The sequence below is a fragment of the Oryza sativa genome, chromosome 3 (genome assembly GCF_034140825.1).
Source record: "Oryza sativa Japonica Group chromosome 3, ASM3414082v1".
In the NCBI taxonomy this organism is placed as follows: Eukaryota; Viridiplantae; Streptophyta; class Magnoliopsida; order Poales; family Poaceae; genus Oryza; species Oryza sativa.
In genome coordinates this window covers 8,686,165-8,704,704 of record NC_089037.1, presented here as the reverse complement: position 1 = coordinate 8,704,704, position 18,540 = coordinate 8,686,165, and the positions used below count along the sequence as shown (strand labels likewise).

At 44.8% G+C, this 18,540-nt stretch overlaps 2 protein-coding genes across 2 annotated transcripts; one reads left to right on the top strand and one right to left on the bottom strand.

Moving 5' to 3' along the window:
• Positions 1-1,143: 1,143 nt before the first annotated feature.
• LOC107276070 (protein NODULATION SIGNALING PATHWAY 2-like) lies at positions 1,144-3,127 on the bottom strand. Its single transcript, XM_015774539.3, has one exon. It carries the CDS (start codon positions 3,006-3,008, stop codon positions 1,281-1,283), a length of 1,728 nt encoding a protein of 575 aa, XP_015630025.1. The 5' UTR covers positions 3,009-3,127; the 3' UTR covers positions 1,144-1,280.
• Positions 3,128-17,405: 14,278 nt separating this feature from the next.
• On the top strand, positions 17,406-18,540 carry LOC4332331 (ethylene-responsive transcription factor ERF013). Its single transcript, NM_001417465.1, has one exon. The coding sequence runs from the start codon at positions 17,461-17,463 to the stop codon at positions 18,235-18,237; it is 777 nt and encodes a 258-aa protein (NP_001404394.1). The 5' UTR covers positions 17,406-17,460; the 3' UTR covers positions 18,238-18,540.

The window sequence follows — 18,540 nt, the reverse complement described above, 5'->3', positions numbered from 1 at the left end:
GAGAAAATGAACTATTGATGAGACAACCATACCTTACGTTGATACGAATAAAATCTTCCCTCGAAGTGTGGTTATGTGGTGTCCCTGAGAGAAAGTATAAGGGAAGAGCGAGGACCAAAGGAGGGGGTGGGATGTTGGGTAACTGAGGAGAGACTTCAACACATTGAGTCAAATTCTTAGGAAACCCATAAGAGAAAGGAAGATAATCTATTTGAGTAGTCGATAAACTTGTAAGATCCTTCAAGGACGAACGAGAAACCACCACAACAAGAGTAGCATGTTACACCTCTAGGGTATCCCAAACCTGTATACGTCTTTGTGTTAATCTATTCTAGCGCTCTAGAGGAGCTCAAGCCCCTCACTCTCACATGACTAGCTCTCTAGTCAAACTCACAGAGGGTCCTACCGGATCCATGCTATCGAGGTCCATCCACAGACAATAATATTGCTTTCCAATCAAGACACAAGCATCTCCCTAAGGTGTTTTATCTTCGATTATTGTTGTTGAGTTTACTAATTGATTGCCCCCTTCTCTCTCTCTTATAGTGCCTATGTAGCTTTCCCGACTCCAGCTTTGATGGCTCTCGTAGTCTCTGCTCGTTGGCTTATCAACAAGAACAAAAATTTGAATTGTGAAACAAAAGTTTTGGAATTTTTCGTCTAGTCAATTTTTCAACGTCGGTTTTTAAACTGGTAATGATATCGGTCTAAAAGTTTTATCTATAAATTATTTTTGATTGGTTTGTTTATTTTTCAGGTTTATCAGCTGTAGCCCAACCAATTAGAAAGTGCCATTTTGTTTACATGGTGGTTGTATTTTTAACAAGAGTACTGCTATACGTATGACCCAGTTGTACAACTCATATACAAATAGAAACATGTAACCATAGATTGATCAAATAAAGCATATTCATATGCATTGCAACCATTTATAAACGTTTATCAAATTCAGTCGTACGTGAGTCGGATAATTGGGTTGTATGCATGCAATTTCCTTTTAACAAAGTCAATATGCTGGCAACAATTTACGATTAACTTTTACCGTTGATAAGCAAGCACAATAGTGCACTCCTACGTAGAAATTTTTGTGCAACATCAAATGCTAACCAATCTCTCGAATGAGAACGACCAACACACACGTACTAAGAGTTAGCAACTCTCAACGTCTTGCGAGTGACAGTTTTGACACACCAACGGAACTCAACTTACACGGGAGCTACATTTTTTTTACGTCTGAATTCTGCGATCACATCCAATCCAAAGCTAAGCTAGATGGCGACTCAAACTAGCGCGTAAGCTGGCTCGACAAGGAACGAATCAATATAGTCAAACTCCGTCCGCGCGAAGCCACCGGTGGCCACCGGCGCCATCCCGACGACGGGCTGGCACACCCCCTCCGGCGGCGACGACGGCACCGGCAGCGGCGGCGGCGCCCACACGGACGCCGACATCAGCCGCCGGGCCTTCCACCCGAGCACGATCTTGTTGGGACCCGTCTCCTCCACCGTGTACCCGTCGTTGAACAGGCCGAGCAGCAGCCTCGCCTGGCTGTGGTTGAAGCAGCTGAGCGGCACGGCGGTGAACCCGCTCCCGCGCATCCACTGCCCCCACCCGCACCTCCCCTCGCCGTCGACGCCGCGGTACGCGCGGCTCACGGCGCCGGCGATGTTGGGGGCGAGGATGACGCGCTCCACGAGGCCGCGCACCCGGCTCTGCGTCGGGAACCCGGCCTCGAGAGAGTCCCACACCGCGGAGTAGCGGTGCAGCTCCTCCATGAACTGCCGCACGAAGCCGCCCGCCGCGGCGTCGCCGGCCGAGTCGCCGTCGTCGTCCTTCTCGGCTTCGCCTTCCTCCTCGACCACCGTGACCAGCTTGGCACCGAGCGCGGCCATGCCGGACAGGAATGACGCCACCGAGCCGGTGGGGCGTCTGATGGTGGTGGTGGCCGCGGCTTGGTGGAGGACGCAGTTGGCGACGAGCGCCTCCCCCTTGACCATCCGGACCGTCGCCGGCCGGAACCTCTCGTCGGAGTCCAGGCGGCACTGTCCGAAAGAGAAGGGTTGCCCGATGGACGCCGCGAACGCTGACAGGCGGCGGCCGGCCTCCTGGACGGCCCGGGCGCCGCCGCCTCCGCTGCGGGAGACGGCGGTGATGCGCAGGTGCGGCGCCGGCACGCCGTCGGCGCGGGAGGTCATGGCCTGCATCAGCGACGCCCACTGGATCCCCTCGGCGATGTCGTAGTCGACAATGTGCACGCGCCGGTCGCCGGACACCGCCTCGAGGATCGCCTGGTTCGCGGTGAAGTGGCCGAACTTCATGTACGGCGACATGTCCTGCAGCATCTGGAACGCCGTCAGCACGTCGCCGGCGTGGTGGTGCGACGCCGCGGCGGCCGCCTGCCGGCCGGACCCTCCGACGGGGTGGGAGCCGTCGAGGAGCCCCTGGAGCGCGTCGGTGAAGTGCGCGGCGAGGCGCTCCATGTTGGACGCGGCGGCGTTGGCGCTGGCGGTGTGTGAGACCATCTCCTTGAGCCGAACCAATATCACCCGGGCCAGCTCCCGGCTCTTGTGCGGGCCGGAGAGCGCCTCGGCGGCCGCCATGAGCAGGTGGAGCAGCCGGAGGCCCTTCTCGGGGCAGCCCTGCGTCGGGTCGTCGAACACCGGCGAGCCAGGGTTCGTGGTGGTGGTGCTGCTCGGGTTGGAGCCATTGCCGTAGCAGTAAAGGTCGTCGCGGAACATATCCGCGTGGTGGAGGCCAGCTTGGCCGTCGTCGTCGACGCCGACGAGCGTGTCGTCGCAGAGCATGGACTCGATGAGGCCGTGCAGGTCGTGGCCGCCGTCGTCGTCGGAGCAGCAGAAGTTGGCCCAGTCGGCGACCGGGGACAGCTCGCCCCACGCGTAGCACATCCCCGTGCCGTCGTCGAGGGAGGACGCGGAGGAGGTGGTGGTGGTGGAGCCGCAGCCGGAGAACTCGAAGTCCCCGGCCACGTCCTCCATGGTCACCTCCATGGCCGTACCCGTACTCTCCTACCACGCGTCGTGCGTGTGTGCTCCTCCTCTGTTTTTGGTTTGCCGGCAAATGTTTTGGCGCGAGAGGGAACAACAGGGGAAGCAGAGATAGTTGCCAATTGCCAAGTACGAGTGGGCACCTAGCGGGTTATTTATACAGGGAGGCTTGAGCCGTTCTTGGCACTGGCCCCGCGCCGGAACGGCACTGTGCTAGCTGAAAGGGAATTAAGCCGGCACAGGTAGACTGGTAGCAAGAGCAAGTTTAATCCTATAGCCAACTATTAGCTTCAAATCATCTATAGTTAATTTAATAGCTAATTAATACAATAGTTATCTATAAATATATACTACACAATCAATATCTAGCCCCACCTGTTATACACACATGTGTTTTGGAATCCGTACTATAGCTGACTACAAATCTATAGTCCGCTGCTCTTATCTCTTCTCTTTTATTTTTTTAATAAAATATATTTATAGTTGGCTTATAGTCTGCTATTGTACCTACTCTAAGGCATTCTTTTCTGATGATACATATTTTACTTTAGTTTCTGTTAGCATGTTTTTCAATATGCTAAACAATATATTTAGTGGATAAAGTTTTTATATATAAGTTACTTTAAAATATTAGATAAATCATTTTTTTCAAATTTAAAATAATTAAAAGTCAATTAATTATGTTCTAATGTCTTTCTCATTTTGGATGCTTGTATTTAGTTTCCAACTTCATTAGTTGTGAACACAAGTATAGCAAACACGGGGAGAGAGAAATCGGGGCTAAAATATTGCGTAGGGTTTATGGGCTTTGTTTTTCTTGTTAAACCGTACAAATCGGCGATGTTTGTATGTTTCACCAGAGTAATTGAGTAGAACACGTAGGTTTCTCAGTAGATGGATGAAACAATGCGTTTGACTGTATCATCGCCACTCTTTTAACTTGGTGGATATATTACCAGGTTAGTAAATGATCTGAGCTTCAACAGAAGTATCAAAACAATTTGGAAATCTATTGTAGTTCTTGTTTTTCACAATGTCAGTTGTCTCTTTAAGGATAAAATTAATAATCCTAGATAAGTTGATCCATGAGAGGGACATCTCATGAAGGCAGCTGGCCAAGAATTCATGCACCTTTTACTAACTGAGCTGGTCACAGTTCCTTCTCAATGTTTCTGTGTGCTACTTCCTCCCTCCCAATACTGGCAACTTACATTGACAGCCCCATATTTTCGCTTATGCTTATATTTATCAGCTAAAATTTAAATTTTCAATCTTAAATTTGGATTTGATTTTGAAGTTTTCTCATCGAATTTTATTTTCCAGCCTTTGATTTTAAATCGCTAAGAACACGTATATAAAAGTTTTATTCATAAATTATTATTTTTTTGTAAATAAGCCGTTTGGCTTATTTTGGAGCTTTGAGTATGTTCAAGAGCTTTGAGTATATTCTAATTCGTACTCATAGGATGAGTCTTACTTATCACATCCTAGATTGCTATAGGAGGGATAACCATTCTGTCAACATCGGACTGTTCGTGCGGTTTAGCCAGGTTTTGGCATCACTATGCATTAATTTATTAGTTTTTACGTTGTTTTTGTTCCTTCCATGATACCCTCTCGTTCTTGTCTTTAATGTTGGACAGAAGCAATGGCTTGTCTCACATGGTTTTTGGTTGCATCTGTGCAGTGGTGAGTTGTAGGTTACAATTGAACCAAGAAGATTCTCCCAACCAAACTTGAGTAGTGAAGCTTTGTAAGTGAGCACTAATTTGTTCCTAGTCACGTCTCACCTGATGGATGGAATATTAAGGATAACACATTAACTTGATGAGCCAACTAAATAAACATAAGTTAGACTTTTCAAAAAATAAATTGAGGGAAATAAGTGGATCATTGAAAATCTCTAAAAATATATGGTTTTATTATTACGCTTTTTTCTCTTTCCTATCAAAGTTTGCCAACAGCCTATCCCATTTTCAAACATAGCTGTGGACTGTTTTCATATATGTACCTATTGTATGAAGTATGAGCTTATGGTTTCCTTATGTTTAGCATGTAGTAATAGGATATACTAGCAGTGTGTGTTTACGTGCATTTCTCATGTAATCGAAAGAAGAGAGAAGGTTGCTATATATAAATGCTGATGGATTTTTTTAACCATTTCAAAATATTATTCTACTAACCATCTTCTTTTTTTTTCTTTCTTAGACGTGGTATGTTCAAGGAATCAAGGTTGAATTTCCTCCATTATTATTAGGTGTTAATTCCATCCAATCATAAATATTTGAGTTTTGGGCAATATTTGATCAAATTTTAAGGTTTTGACAATTTGTGCAAAATCTTTCACCTGCGCTCTTCATTTTTTTTTTTACTCTTAATTAACACTGAGCCCTTCACCTTTCCGGAGGAAACAGATACTCTCTTGTGTTTGCATTCGGCTAACTTCAATTTGACAACTTGACCTCCAACTTGCTGGGGCCATGGAACACTTTCTTATTATGGCATACTAATCACTAAATACTACTCACTCGTAAGCAATTATTGATGTGTCTCTGCACTAATTTTTTTTGTTTCCCAAGCAACTTGCCCAAGACAATTGGAGCATGCAAATCTACCTAGAGCATACCGCCCTCCATGTTGGCATATCATATGTTTTTTCACTTGCCATCACCCATACTTAATTTGGAATGATCTATCTAGTACAATAATATGCCAAAACACCAAGTAACTAACTTAATACTTGAATTCCATGGATCATGGGAAAGAGCCAAGTACTGGCCGGCAGTCTAGCTAGTAATTAGCCACTGGCACCTCTCCACGAAGCCAAATCTGAAAAACGAGATGAAAAAAAATTCTCTGCCATTAACTCGACCCTACTGACATGTGGCTACCTCCATGCATGGCCAGAGCCGCATGAGAGGCCAGTGGTTAAACGGCAAATTGCTCCGGCCGTCGCCGTCCGTACTCACGACGACGACCGAGTACACACCTAGGCCATCGACCGACACACCTACGTTGAAAAAAAAAAGATAATGATTTTTAGTCCCTAACATATACTAGGACAAGGCGGCAGGATAGCTTAGCTTGAGTGCAGCAAGAACTGAGGAGATAAAAATTTTACGTTTCCTGCAGAGCTCACGGTATCACTTGGCAATCCTCGTATGGCGATTGGCTCGCCGGCCGGCGACAGCGACCGGCCGCCGGCGAGACGTACTGGTCGGGAGCGAGTCCCCCTTCGACGGAAGCTAGCAATTATTGCGAGCGAGTGAGCGATCGGGTCGCCGAAAAGCGTGACGCTGTCCTGTTGCGGTTGCTTCGGTCGCGGATGCAACTGTGAATTGTTAACCTGCAGCTGGTTGGCAATCAGTAAAGAAATGCCCGGTGTTCTTGGCCGCTTCTACTCGTCTGACTAAGCCCTGAAACAAATTTATTTAATTTGATGATGTTAACTGGTTTTATGATAGTCTTCCTGTGGCCGCTTATTGACGTCGTCTTGTGGGGTGTAGGACTAAATTAGAATTTCCCAGTGAACCGATCAGCAAACCATTGGAGATTTTTTTTTTCCTGAAGAAAATGTATCGGCTGGTGCTATCTGAAGCTCTGAACTGGCTGACTATGGTCAGTGTTGCTAAAGGCTAGGGGTAGAAATGTGCCGAGAGAGATGGCCAACAGTAACTTGTACTCTCTAACATATAAATAGCACACAATCTCAACTTAAATGTAGCTTACTTATAGGCAACTTGTGTTAGCACCCATCAGGTTGCTTAGCTTTGTTGCCAAGGCCGGCGCTGAAAGTCAAAACTTTTCAATATTAGAGCGTGGAGTTACCATTTTCTCATATTTCTATGAACCATTTGGAAAAAAAAAAAGTGAAACAGGATTGGCCTTTGATGGTGTCCAAATGGCTTCCACAGAGCTGATTGGCTGGTGCAATGAGCTTCTAGCTCTAATGATTTTAGATACATGGAAATTTCCAAAAGAGAAGTACTCAGGAAAATCCAAAGGAACCTATTGTATTGTATAATTATAAAGATCTCCTATGGAATGAAGGAATTTAGAGGATTTCCGGAAAAATTGAACTAATTCATGTACAATCCTGTATTTTAAAAGAGCCTAAGAAATGGCAAAAAAGACTTGTCATATTTGTTATAAAAACACAGAAATTATCATGTTAATTAGAGAAAAAAAGAAAATAAACTCACCATTTGATCGTGGTGGACCTAGATTATAATGGTGTAACTAGACCGATATAGTTATGGACAAAATGTAATTGTATTTATGAACGGAATATGTAATTTAATTCTACATTATAAACTAGCTCTGCACAAAAGTGGGTAAAAAAACCGCTAGTTAGAGCAGTATCTCCTTGTCATCATGAATTTCTATAGTTAAACAAGTCGTTTTATGGTCGATTTAATAAACTCCATATTGCTGTTGCTGAGTTGCTCCATACATTGTTGAGATCACTATTAACTATTCAATCCTTTATGTTTTCTTAAACAAAAAACCGGATAGAGTCCCCAAACTACTTGATTTGAAGAACAAGGCATGTTACAGTTCATAAGTCATAACCCTGCCACTTGCCCAGTTGGCTCGAGACCCAGTTCCACTTCCAGCTCGGTCGGCCAACCTGACGGCACTACAATAACAAGAAAAGTTTTCAGATAGCTCCCAGTTCACAAACATGCATGATCGCCCACGCTGCTGAACTGCTGAAGACTGAACCCTTCTTCTGTCTCTTCTGAACAATGCATCCCAAAACCCCGGTATATTCCTAGTATAAACTTTAGGCATATGCTTAGGCATAACCTCCTTATTACATCACCCTTTGTTGCTTCCCGTAATGCAATATATACGCACTAACAACCCAGCTAATTCTCTTGTACGACTGCAATAAAGTGGGGTTTTGTCGTGGCCTGGATGTTTAAGTTAATCAAAGAATCAAATGGTGATAACGTTAACATGCTGGACGGTGCCATCATCACAAGGTTAGTTATTCGCATGAAGTACACATCCAGCCGCAGATAAAATGTTTTCTTTTCAAGTTCTAGTGATGTTGCGTGATGGCCGATGGTTCAGTAAGCAAGCTGCATGATTGGTTGTGGTTTGGGGAAGCGACCTAGCAAAACAATGGGCTCTGTCTGATTTACTCAACATCTTTATTATATTCGCTAAGTCTTAGGGCATGCTCAATGTATATTACTCAAGTACTTCCTCCGTCCTAAAAAACCAACCTTAGCATAGATAAAACATAGAATAACGAATTTGGACATGTTGTCCTAGGAAGTGTCCCATCCATACTAAGATTGACTTTTTTTTGGGACAAAAAGAGTAGATAGTAAGGTGGGTCCCATGATCAGGAGGCAGTAAGATGTAACACTTCTTACAAAGCTTATATGGAGTATAGTGGTAAACAAGGTAGGGTCCACTTAAAAAATATTCATCCATCCCAACCCTCCTTTACCTTGGTCCAGTAAGAATCTTCATATTTTATTTGGTTGTTGCCGGCAATAGCGCAAACACCAGGTAGTAACTACTACCTCTTCCCACAATGATTACTAGTTTAATACTGGGTAGTAAGCTTGCATTAAATGCTTGTTATCTGGTTTTTTTTTCCACATTGTAGTTGCTTTAAAGCATAGCTATTTCTGCCTCGAAAAAAATTACAGGGTTTTCAACGGAGATTAAGAAGAAATATAAAATTGCTAGATTATCCTTCATTGACTGTTTTGATTGGTAATTAAGTGGGGTTTTGGGGATGAGGGTATTTTGGACATTCATAACTAAATCCCCCCCCCCCTCCCCCAAAACCACATTTTTGAATTGTACAACTAAATACCCCTTGGTACTTTAGAAATAGATGTTTTTTATATATAAAATTAAGATGTTATTAGAACTAGCTATATTTTAGAACGAGGGAATATCTCTCAAGTCTCGACCTATGGGGTTTAGCATGTGTAGCTTCCTCGGTTCTAATCTATTGTCCAGTATTGCTTGCATCTTCCTTAGATTCCAATTTGCAGAGCTGATTCAAACAATGTTAGAGCCTAGAAGCATGATCAGAAACGGCACCAACTGTTCTCTACACGTGTCTCATACCTAAAAATTGAATGCAGGATTCAGACATTGGCATGCCTTCCACTACTGATTAGTGATTACTGGACACAAAGGCAGCTAAGATGGCCAGTTTTGATAAGGCCATAAACAGTACCCTTGATCTGGTTCTACTCATCTTAAACTTCTTCCTGGTCAAAGTACAGAGCCTATGAACACACATTTCACAAATCTGGACGGTTTTCCGAACGGAATCTCAACGTTGATATCATGCAATGTAGTACAAGGCCTCATTAGTTTAGACATTAGGTTTGGTCTGGGGCCCTAATCACCAATCATGGACCTGTTTTTAATCCCTCCATCATCAATAGTTGGAAGCAATGTATATTGTATTGTATATTTGTATTATATTGGGAAGAGTTCTTGGACTTTCCTGCAGCAGCATGCGCAACAAGCTCGTCACCAAAAAGTGCCCGAGTGTCTGTACTCAAAACTCTTCTGGAGCTATAGCCCGTCTTCATTCATTAGGTTTTGGTTTAGGTCTCCATCACGACGAAAATGGTGGTTGTAGTTGGAACCTTGGAAGCCAATTAAGAAGCAAAGCACTTAATGTTTAAACTAGCTGACTTGAAGCAGCTGGAAAGATGCCATTGATTACCAGCTTACAACAATACTCCCTCTAGTTTACAAATATTTATCTTTTTTTTTAAAAAAAGACGGTTTTAAAAAATTAATTTGACCAATATTTTTATGATAATATATAAAATTATCAATAATACATTATTTTATTGAAGTGTTTTTTAAGATTAAATATACTTATGGTCTCTATGTTTCTCGAGTAGATATTAAAAAATCGTTCATAGTCCAAAGTCTAAAAGTTTAATATAAGTCTTATCCAAACGATAAGTGTTTACAAACTAGAGTGAGTAGCATATTAGAAGAACTTTATTTTGCATAAGAAAGGAACTCCAGGTTTCAGAGTCCATAGAAGTACTAGGAGTACAAGTATGGCAATGGCAGGTTTAAGGTCAAGCCGGTCAGATTAATGTTTCTGATGATTCCTTCTAGAAACTTAAGTACAACTCTCATCTGGACTGAAAAATATGAATAGATGCTTGCTAGATCTGAGAAATTCGAAAAGAAATCAATTGCAACTTACCCATTGGAAGCATTTCGGTTTTCAGATTTTTTTTTCTGCGTTGCATTTCATCTACCATAAGATGCTTCCTTCAGAATGTTTGCACCAAAGCGACTGCATTTATAACACCAGGCAATGTGTTTCACAACTCACAAAGTTGGTGGAAGATGCATAGTCCCATCAAGTGTTTTCTCTAAGGAAGCCACAAATGACGCAATAGTTTTCCAAACCCAAAGCTATTAGGCACAAGGAGTTCAAGCAAGCAGTACCATCAGAAAGCATTTTAAGAATCAAACCACATTTATAATGATCTTAAACAATGTGAAGCCAAGTAGCATACCAGTACAACGCCACGAACAGTAAAAAAACTATATATCATCAGGAATAGTTAACGAGTGCTTTAGCTTGTATGTTTCGATTTATGACACAAGAGATTCTTGCTCGTCAGCAGTTTAATAAATGGTATATTATATAACCAAAGACAGGCCATTGAGTCTGGCTAGCTCCAATAGTTGAGCAGGAGTAGTTGGAAATTTGTAGCCACTACACTGCTGATGTTGCATGCTGCTTCGTGAGGAAACAAGCATATGTTAATGGCAAGTTAAATTGTTTTAAGCCTCACTTGACGACATGCCAACAACCCTGTGCTCGTCCTCCAACTAACATCAAGCTACATGGGAGCGTTTCTTAATTTCTTAACATGACCAGTACAATTCATAATATAATTCAAATTTCCCGGTCCGATTTAAAAGTGCCAAGATACCAAACTCCTTTGATCTTTTCCCTGTTCACATCGTGCCAGGCAGCATGGTAAGATGCGATCACACGTGTAGACACAGTGAAGCAGAAACACAGTTTTTGGCCATGTGCCATATGTTTAGCTATGCTCAGCTGAGATTTTTTTTTTTTTAGATAATATGCTCAGTTGAGATAGAATCGAAATTTCTGAGTTGTTTATTGAGAGCACTTCAGTACTTCAGCATAATTTGGTGGGTTAACAGGTTTGTAATATCATTGCCAGCGACGAACGCAAGACTAAAATTTAAGGGTACCAATAACGATATGATGAATTTTTTTTAAAAAAAAATGAGATAAACCCAATCTCTATATTCAACTAGATGATGGAAATAATGCAAACATAATATAAACTGGGGCACTAAATATAAGTCAAAAAAAATATAAGACAAATATAAAATACATTCATAAATATAATATCCAAGTCTCTATTTGTAAAATCAATATAAACATTTTATCTATAGAATTGAAGAGTTTACACTGGGCCATTGTCTTGTAGAAAGTCATCATAACGGCCTCCAGTTCCTTTTTTTACAGAGAGATCAGAGATGCCTCTACAAGTTTTGGAAAAAGTTCACTTGAGGCCATTTTTCTTGTCGTCGAGTTTCAAAATCGTCCCTGAATCTGAATACCATATATAACTCTTGCAAAACTAGGTCACATTAGATCCCAAGGCAGTATTGCTCTCAATTCTGGTTGACGTGGCGGTTGAGTCAGCGTGGAATCCATGTGGACCCCACATGTCAGCACCTTATTCTTCTTCCACCTTGATCCCCTCTCTTCCCACTCAATCCAAGCGTCCAGGGTGGCCGATGATGGGCGGGGAGAACCAAGAAGGGTGGCGGCTGGTGGTAGCGCTCGCTAGTGAAGACACCACGGGGCCACGTGTATCTCGCACTGGATCTTGGCCTCTAGTGCTTTCCACTCGAGGCGCTGGATGTCACCGATGCTGAGCCGCTCGACCTGCACACATCCTGTGACATCCTGGCCCGGGGCTTAATAGAATTAATAAAATACTCATACAAACAAGTTGCAACTTCTTTTACAAAAGCCAATCTCCAAAGAACTCTAAGGCTAAACGTGCTTGGCCTGGAGCAATTTCGGGATGGGTGACCGACCGGGAAATTCTTCCCTGGTGCACACGAGTGAGGAAGTGTGCAAAAAATACTTGTGTTGGTCTGTGAGGGCAGTCTATGTCCAAGAAAAACTGTCAGATGTAAGTGGGCATGGCCTGGGAGAGGATGCCGAGGCGACGGGAATGACAGCGAGGGATGCGACAGCCTGGACACATAGATCGAGCAGTTGATACGGTGTCGCCCGCTAGCTAAGCAAGAGGCCCCGATCTATGGCGTCCATGGCTACTCCAGCCTCACGGGCAACTTCTTCGAGCGCCGCATTGTTGCCCGCCGCCATACCCACCAACTAGTTTGTCGTTGCCGCGCACCTCTTCGCCGTGCCGCAGACCTGCTTCGCCGCACCCCGCCCCTGTTGTTGTGTCAACGGCGCCTCCAGGACCACAGGGCGCCTCCGCCTTATGGGCATCGATGGCCTCTTTGACTCTTTGGCCTCGTCCATTAGCATTCGCCAACCGCTCCGCGAGCTCTCGCGCTCCCTCCCGGACATGCTGCTAGTGTCCACGTCGTCGGTGAGGGCGCGGTGCTGCTGATGTGGGACGTCGTCGACCACCCGCTCCCGCCTCATCGTCGCAGGCCTCCTCCACTCCCGGCCTCATCCGCTCCCGCCATGGCTACCTCTCTTCGCATCAGGGAGGGGAGAGAAACAGAGGGAGAAGGAGGAGAGTTTGTGTCATTGGCATATGGGGTCCATCAACTTTTATTTATTTTTTAGACTGAAATACCCTGACATGTGGTTCCCACACTGACGATGAATCACCTAAAACCAGGAGCAATATTGCCTTGGAACCCAGTGTGATCTAATTTTATAATATTATTATATCCGATATTTTGATTCAGGAACAATTTTGAAACTCATCGACAAACCAAGAGACCTCAAGCGAACCACAAGTTTCCATTTTTCATTGTCAAAACTTCTGACGGAGGTAAGCAGGTCGTCGGGGCACCAGGCCAGCAGGCCTCTCATAGTAGCGACCAAAGACGTGCGTGGCTGAATTGGGCCTTTGCGGTGCGCTTACGCTACAAGGCCTATATGACATCCGCCTGTCAAAAAGCCCACCCCATCTCAAGGCCCATTTCAAAGTTGGCACGCGAGTCCCCGCGCCGCGAGACGAGTCGCGGCCGCGCGCCTTCCCTTCCCCCTGCAGCAGATGGAGCACCACGCTGCACGCGGCACGCCTGCCTCTTTCCCCACGTAGGCGGTAGTCAGAGTCCGCACGGTGTGTAGCGTGGTCGCCACTCGGCGCCACCGCAAAAGAGGCGCAGGCCACTTGGCCCAGCCCAGCGATGGGATTTTACAGCTCCTTGGACGCGTAGGCTTTTCCAGGATCGCCAAATTAAGATGTCTCTTCTTCTGGTCAAATCTGACTCATCTCAGCTGTTGGACATCCCCTAGCTAGCTCCCAAAAAGAAAGCCTACTACTGGACATCCAAAATCCAGCCACTGCTGGTTTGGTCTCTCTGGGGTGATCGAGCTTGTAGTAGGCTGCACCTGCACTTGCATTGCAGCCAGCCATGGGCACATGCTAAAGCTTGATCTAGATGGCTTCCTTTGGGGAAAGCCGGAAAGACAAAAGGAGATGAGATGAAGCTGAAACTGAACCCATTAAGGGTGTGTTGGCTGCTCCTTGTTGGGAACACTCTTTATAGGTATAGAAAACAGAGTAGTTCATTAACACATGATTAATTAAGTATTAGCTATTTATTTTTTTCAAAAATGGATCAATATGATTTTTTAAACAACTTTCGTATAGAAACTTTTTGTAAAAAAAAGCACCGTTTAGTTGTTTAAAAAGCGTGCACGCGGAAAACGAGGGAGATGAGTTGGAAAAACTGTGATAAGAACGCAGCCTAAAAGGCCGGTATACTCGATCGATGCTGCACTTGGCCTGTCTGCTTCCTTCCGTGCCAAGCCATGGACGGATGACGGGAACTAACTATAGCTAAAGGCTAGCCCATCACCGTATGCATGTGCAAACGTGGTGGAAAAGGAATTTTTAGCCATCTGTTTTGCTGTTGCTGCTATATATTTCGTCCTTTTTTTCTCTCTCTCTCCGTGTACAGAAACACACGTAATGTGAGCCCACTGGTATGTGTTTTCTGATATTAATTCTTTTTCCTGAGATGATGATGGGAGAATTAAAGCTGGAAAACAAAACTGATTGGCACCCAGTGATCCAGAAATAAAAGGGGGAGCTTTTCAATTTCAGCTTCACTTTGGGTATGGTGTTGAGGTGTCTTTTGATTATTCTCCGCTTAATCAATCAATATAACGGACAGTTTTCCTGTTCATTCAGAAAAAACAAATATCAGCTTCAGTGCATGGCAGTCATACAGAAACTCATAAGGAGAATCAAATTGACTGTTTGAGATGCATATTCTATTCCGATTTTCGTTAGCACGCTTTTTAAACGTCTAACCGGTGTATTTCGTGTAAAATAATAAATAAATCTATTTTATGTAGAAGTTACTCTAAAATATTAAATTCTAAAATATTAAATAAATCCACTTTTCAAGTTTATAATAATTAAAATTCAATTAATCATATATTAATGGCTTTCTCATTTTATGTATCCTTGCTTAATCTTAATTTTTCACCTAAGTCAAACGGGGCTTACAGTAAATGGAAAGATGGAAAGAATGGTGAAACCCACCAGCAACGTACGTATATAAAAGAAGAATGATAGCTGCTGCTAGCTGCAAACACACACTAGTATTTTGTTTGTTTTGAGGTTAATGTATCTTGAGAGCAAGTTTAATAGTATCGTTTGTTGATGGGCTGAAAATTTATACACGTAAGTAATAGATGGTACTAATAGATGATACGTATAATAACTACCTGCTAAGTTACCTACCCACACATCCCTAAGCAGTTGATTTTTATTTTTTAATGAGACTTGTTTCCTTCTACCCAATCTTTGATGTAGCAATGGTTAAGTCATTGAGCAAAAGCTAGGACTAAGGGCTGGTTCTCAGGACTTGCATCGTTTCCTGTGATGGAGCTCGGCGATTGCATTAGCGCCCGCTGCCTTCTCTCTTCGGTTTTCTCTCTCTTCCACCTATGATTTCTATGACGTGGATGCTTGTGTCGTCAGCTTATCGTACTCTATTATACCTGCGCTGATAGTACTCACTGCTCAAGTCTTCTTCCGTTAAAAGAGCTTACCTCAAATTCCGCTCAAATTAATGTACGCACGAAGTGGCTGGAGAAGTCTACAAGTACCAACCAGTAGCTAGTGGCCTTGATAGGCAATCAATCAAAATACAGGCTTCATGGTGTGTACTACGGCTGTGTTTAGATCTAAAGTTTGGATCCAAACTTCAGTCATTTTCCATCACATCAACCTGTCATACACACATAACTTTTTAGTCACATCATCTCTAATTTAACCAAAATCCAAACTTTACGCTGAACTAAACATAGCCTACTATGATATATATGACTCGCTCGCTCGACGTTGTATGAGTATGGTGTGTGCACGTATACATCTTCAGTACTGTATGTAGTCCAGAAAAGTCGATGCCATATAGCGGTTGATGCACGGGGAGGGAGAGGGTAGTGGTTACCCCCACGTTTTCTGAAGCGATCTCGCAGTATCAGTTTTTGGCACTATATATATACTCCATCCGTTTCAAAATGTTTGACACCGTTGATTTTTTAGCACGTGTTTGACCGTTCGTCTTATTTAAAAAAGAATTGTGAAATATATAAAACTATATATGTACATGAAAGTATATTTAACACGAAAATATATAAAACTATATATGAAAATAATAAATAATTACTTAAATTTTTTGAATAAAACGAATGGTCAAACACGTACTAAAAAGTCAACGGTGTCAAACATTTTGAAACGGAGGGAGTATATATTACCCACAAAAACCTTACATCAGTTTTTATTTTCTGGAACTCAAAACCTTGGATCGATTGATGCGCCCTGCCCCTGCAAATGCCACCACATGATTGAACATGAGACGATGCCTAATAGGGAATATTAAGTGGCCCATTATCGTCCTGATCACTTGCCGTGGGTGCAGAGCTTACCTCTGCAGTATTGCTCGATCTCGCGGTCTCTTTACACCGAGATATGTATTTTAATCTGCTACTACTAATCTAGAGGCAATCGATCGATCATCGCCGTGTCATCAGCTAGGTATTGTTGCGCGCTACTCTCTCTTGGGTCCCGCTGATCATGTGAATTCTCTCCCGGATTTGCTAATTCGTTGCTTGGGTGAGACGACTGATGAAACACTTTTGTGGGTCGCTTTTACTGAATTTTATATGGTTGTGCATGCTTTCATCAGGTGATGATCAATCATGTCAGTGATACGTACAGGACAATACATTACTATGGGCTAGATTTGTTGAACAATACATTACTGTATGGGCTAGATTGGTCAACTGAGATGGAGGTTAATGTTAATTACTTGTTCTACTGCAGTTAATTAATGGATATGCTCATAATAAAACGGTATTACTGGTACATTCTTCGTGAAATGGAAAGCAAACACGGTAGTAACTTTTTCTATGCTTTCCTTGTTAGTACTAGTTTCTGATTTCACGAGCGCGGCAGCCAAATCTTTCAGATGGTTTTATATATGCTTTTCCCCTGCATCTCCATTATTAGTTTTCCGACAGCATCAGGCAGGTTCGGCAGCCCGTGCATGCTTGTGGAAGTCCCATTTCTCTCGCGACAATTAGCGCTGCAACCTCTGAAACTTCGTCAGGCAGGCAGGCAGCTCCCGTTCTCCCATGCCATCGCCATGATCTATCTCCATTCTCCAGCTAGCTTCTCATGTAGTAATAAGCCGATGGCAAATTCGTCCAATCGATCGGCAATACAACGAGTACGTCGAAGAGGAGCCAAGTAGTCAGTAACAGTTAAAGACCCCGAGCTCTTCTTAGTACAAGTACGTACATTGGATACATTAGAGTTCGAGAGTACGAGCTAGAAATTCTAGTACAGGTACAGATTTGTCCGAGCTGGTGTGCGATCTAGCCAGCCTTGTCCGTTTGAAAAATCCTTTGAAAATTTCGGCAAATCCTTACGAAGCGAGAACACTACAAGGGTAGTGGTAGTACTCCCGCTTTGTTAAAGCGAGCGCGTCCAAATGGAAAGGCGAGCGATAGAGATAGATAGCTTGGGTTTGGGTTGGCTCTAACTCGAAACCCTTTCCACACGACGACGTGCTCCTGCCCTTTGCGTGCGCTGGGACTCAACTCGAGTGATCGGCTGATCGCCCGCTATAAATAACCCGCGGCTTTGCTTACGCGACACTACTGGAGTTAGCGAGCACTGCGCACTGAGCACCTCGACACGGCGCGCGCGCGGCCATGGTGAAGAACACGAGCAACAAGTGCATTGCTGCTGCCGGCGCGACGGCGGCGGCCGGCTTAGGCGGTGGCGCGGCGTCGTGCAGCGGCGGCGGAGGTGATGGGAAGGTGACGACGGCGGCGGCAGCGGCGTTGGCGGTGAGGCCGTACAAGGGGGTGAGGATGCGGAGCTGGGGGTCGTGGGTGTCGGAGATCAGGGCGCCGCACCAGAAGCGGCGGATCTGGCTGGGCTCCTACGCCACGCCGGAGGCCGCGGCGCGCGCCTACGACGCCGCGCTGCTCTGCCTCAAGGGCTCCGACGCCGTCCTCAACTTCCCCTCCTCCGCCTCGTCTCGCCGCCGCCTCGACATCCACCGGGGGGGCACGGACTCGGCGGCGGGCGACATGTCGCCGAGGTCCATCCAGCGCGTCGCGGCCGCCGCGGCGGCGGCATTCGACGCCGCCGCCGCCGCCGTCGTCGTCGACGAAAGCTGCTCGTGCAGCGCCGAGGCGATGTCGTCGACGCCGACGTCGGGAGCGACCTCGCTGTCCACGCTGGGAAGCTCCGGCGGCGGTGACGTGCTGGACCACGCGACGACGCCGTCGTCGTCGTCGTCTGCCGCGGCCAACGTTTGCTCGCCGCCGCTGGAGGGGGACCATGAGCTGTGGACGGAGCTGGACGCGTTCGCGTCGCCGAAGTTCATGGATCTAATGGCCGCCGGCGGCACGGCGTTCTCGTCGCCGTGGGAGGAGCCCGAGGAGGACGGCGAGCTGATGAGGCTGTGGAGCTTCTGCTAGCTTAGCTAGGAGCCTAGGAAATCGATCGTGAATCCATTCGCCCATGCAACACAATACTACCATTGATCCAATCAATTTCTCCTCTCTTTGAGCATCGAAAGCTAGGTTAATTAGGCCTTGGTCCATGGCTTCAGTTCTTCCATAGATTCTTCTTCTTTTCTTTGATAATATCTTGATTAATTAATATGGTTGTAATTTATATAAGTATTTTACGGTGTTACACTGTACGGGTTGTTGAATGAGACTGTGAGTGCATTGGATACTGGTTGGATTTGTTCCATTTCTGTTCTAATTTAATTTCTT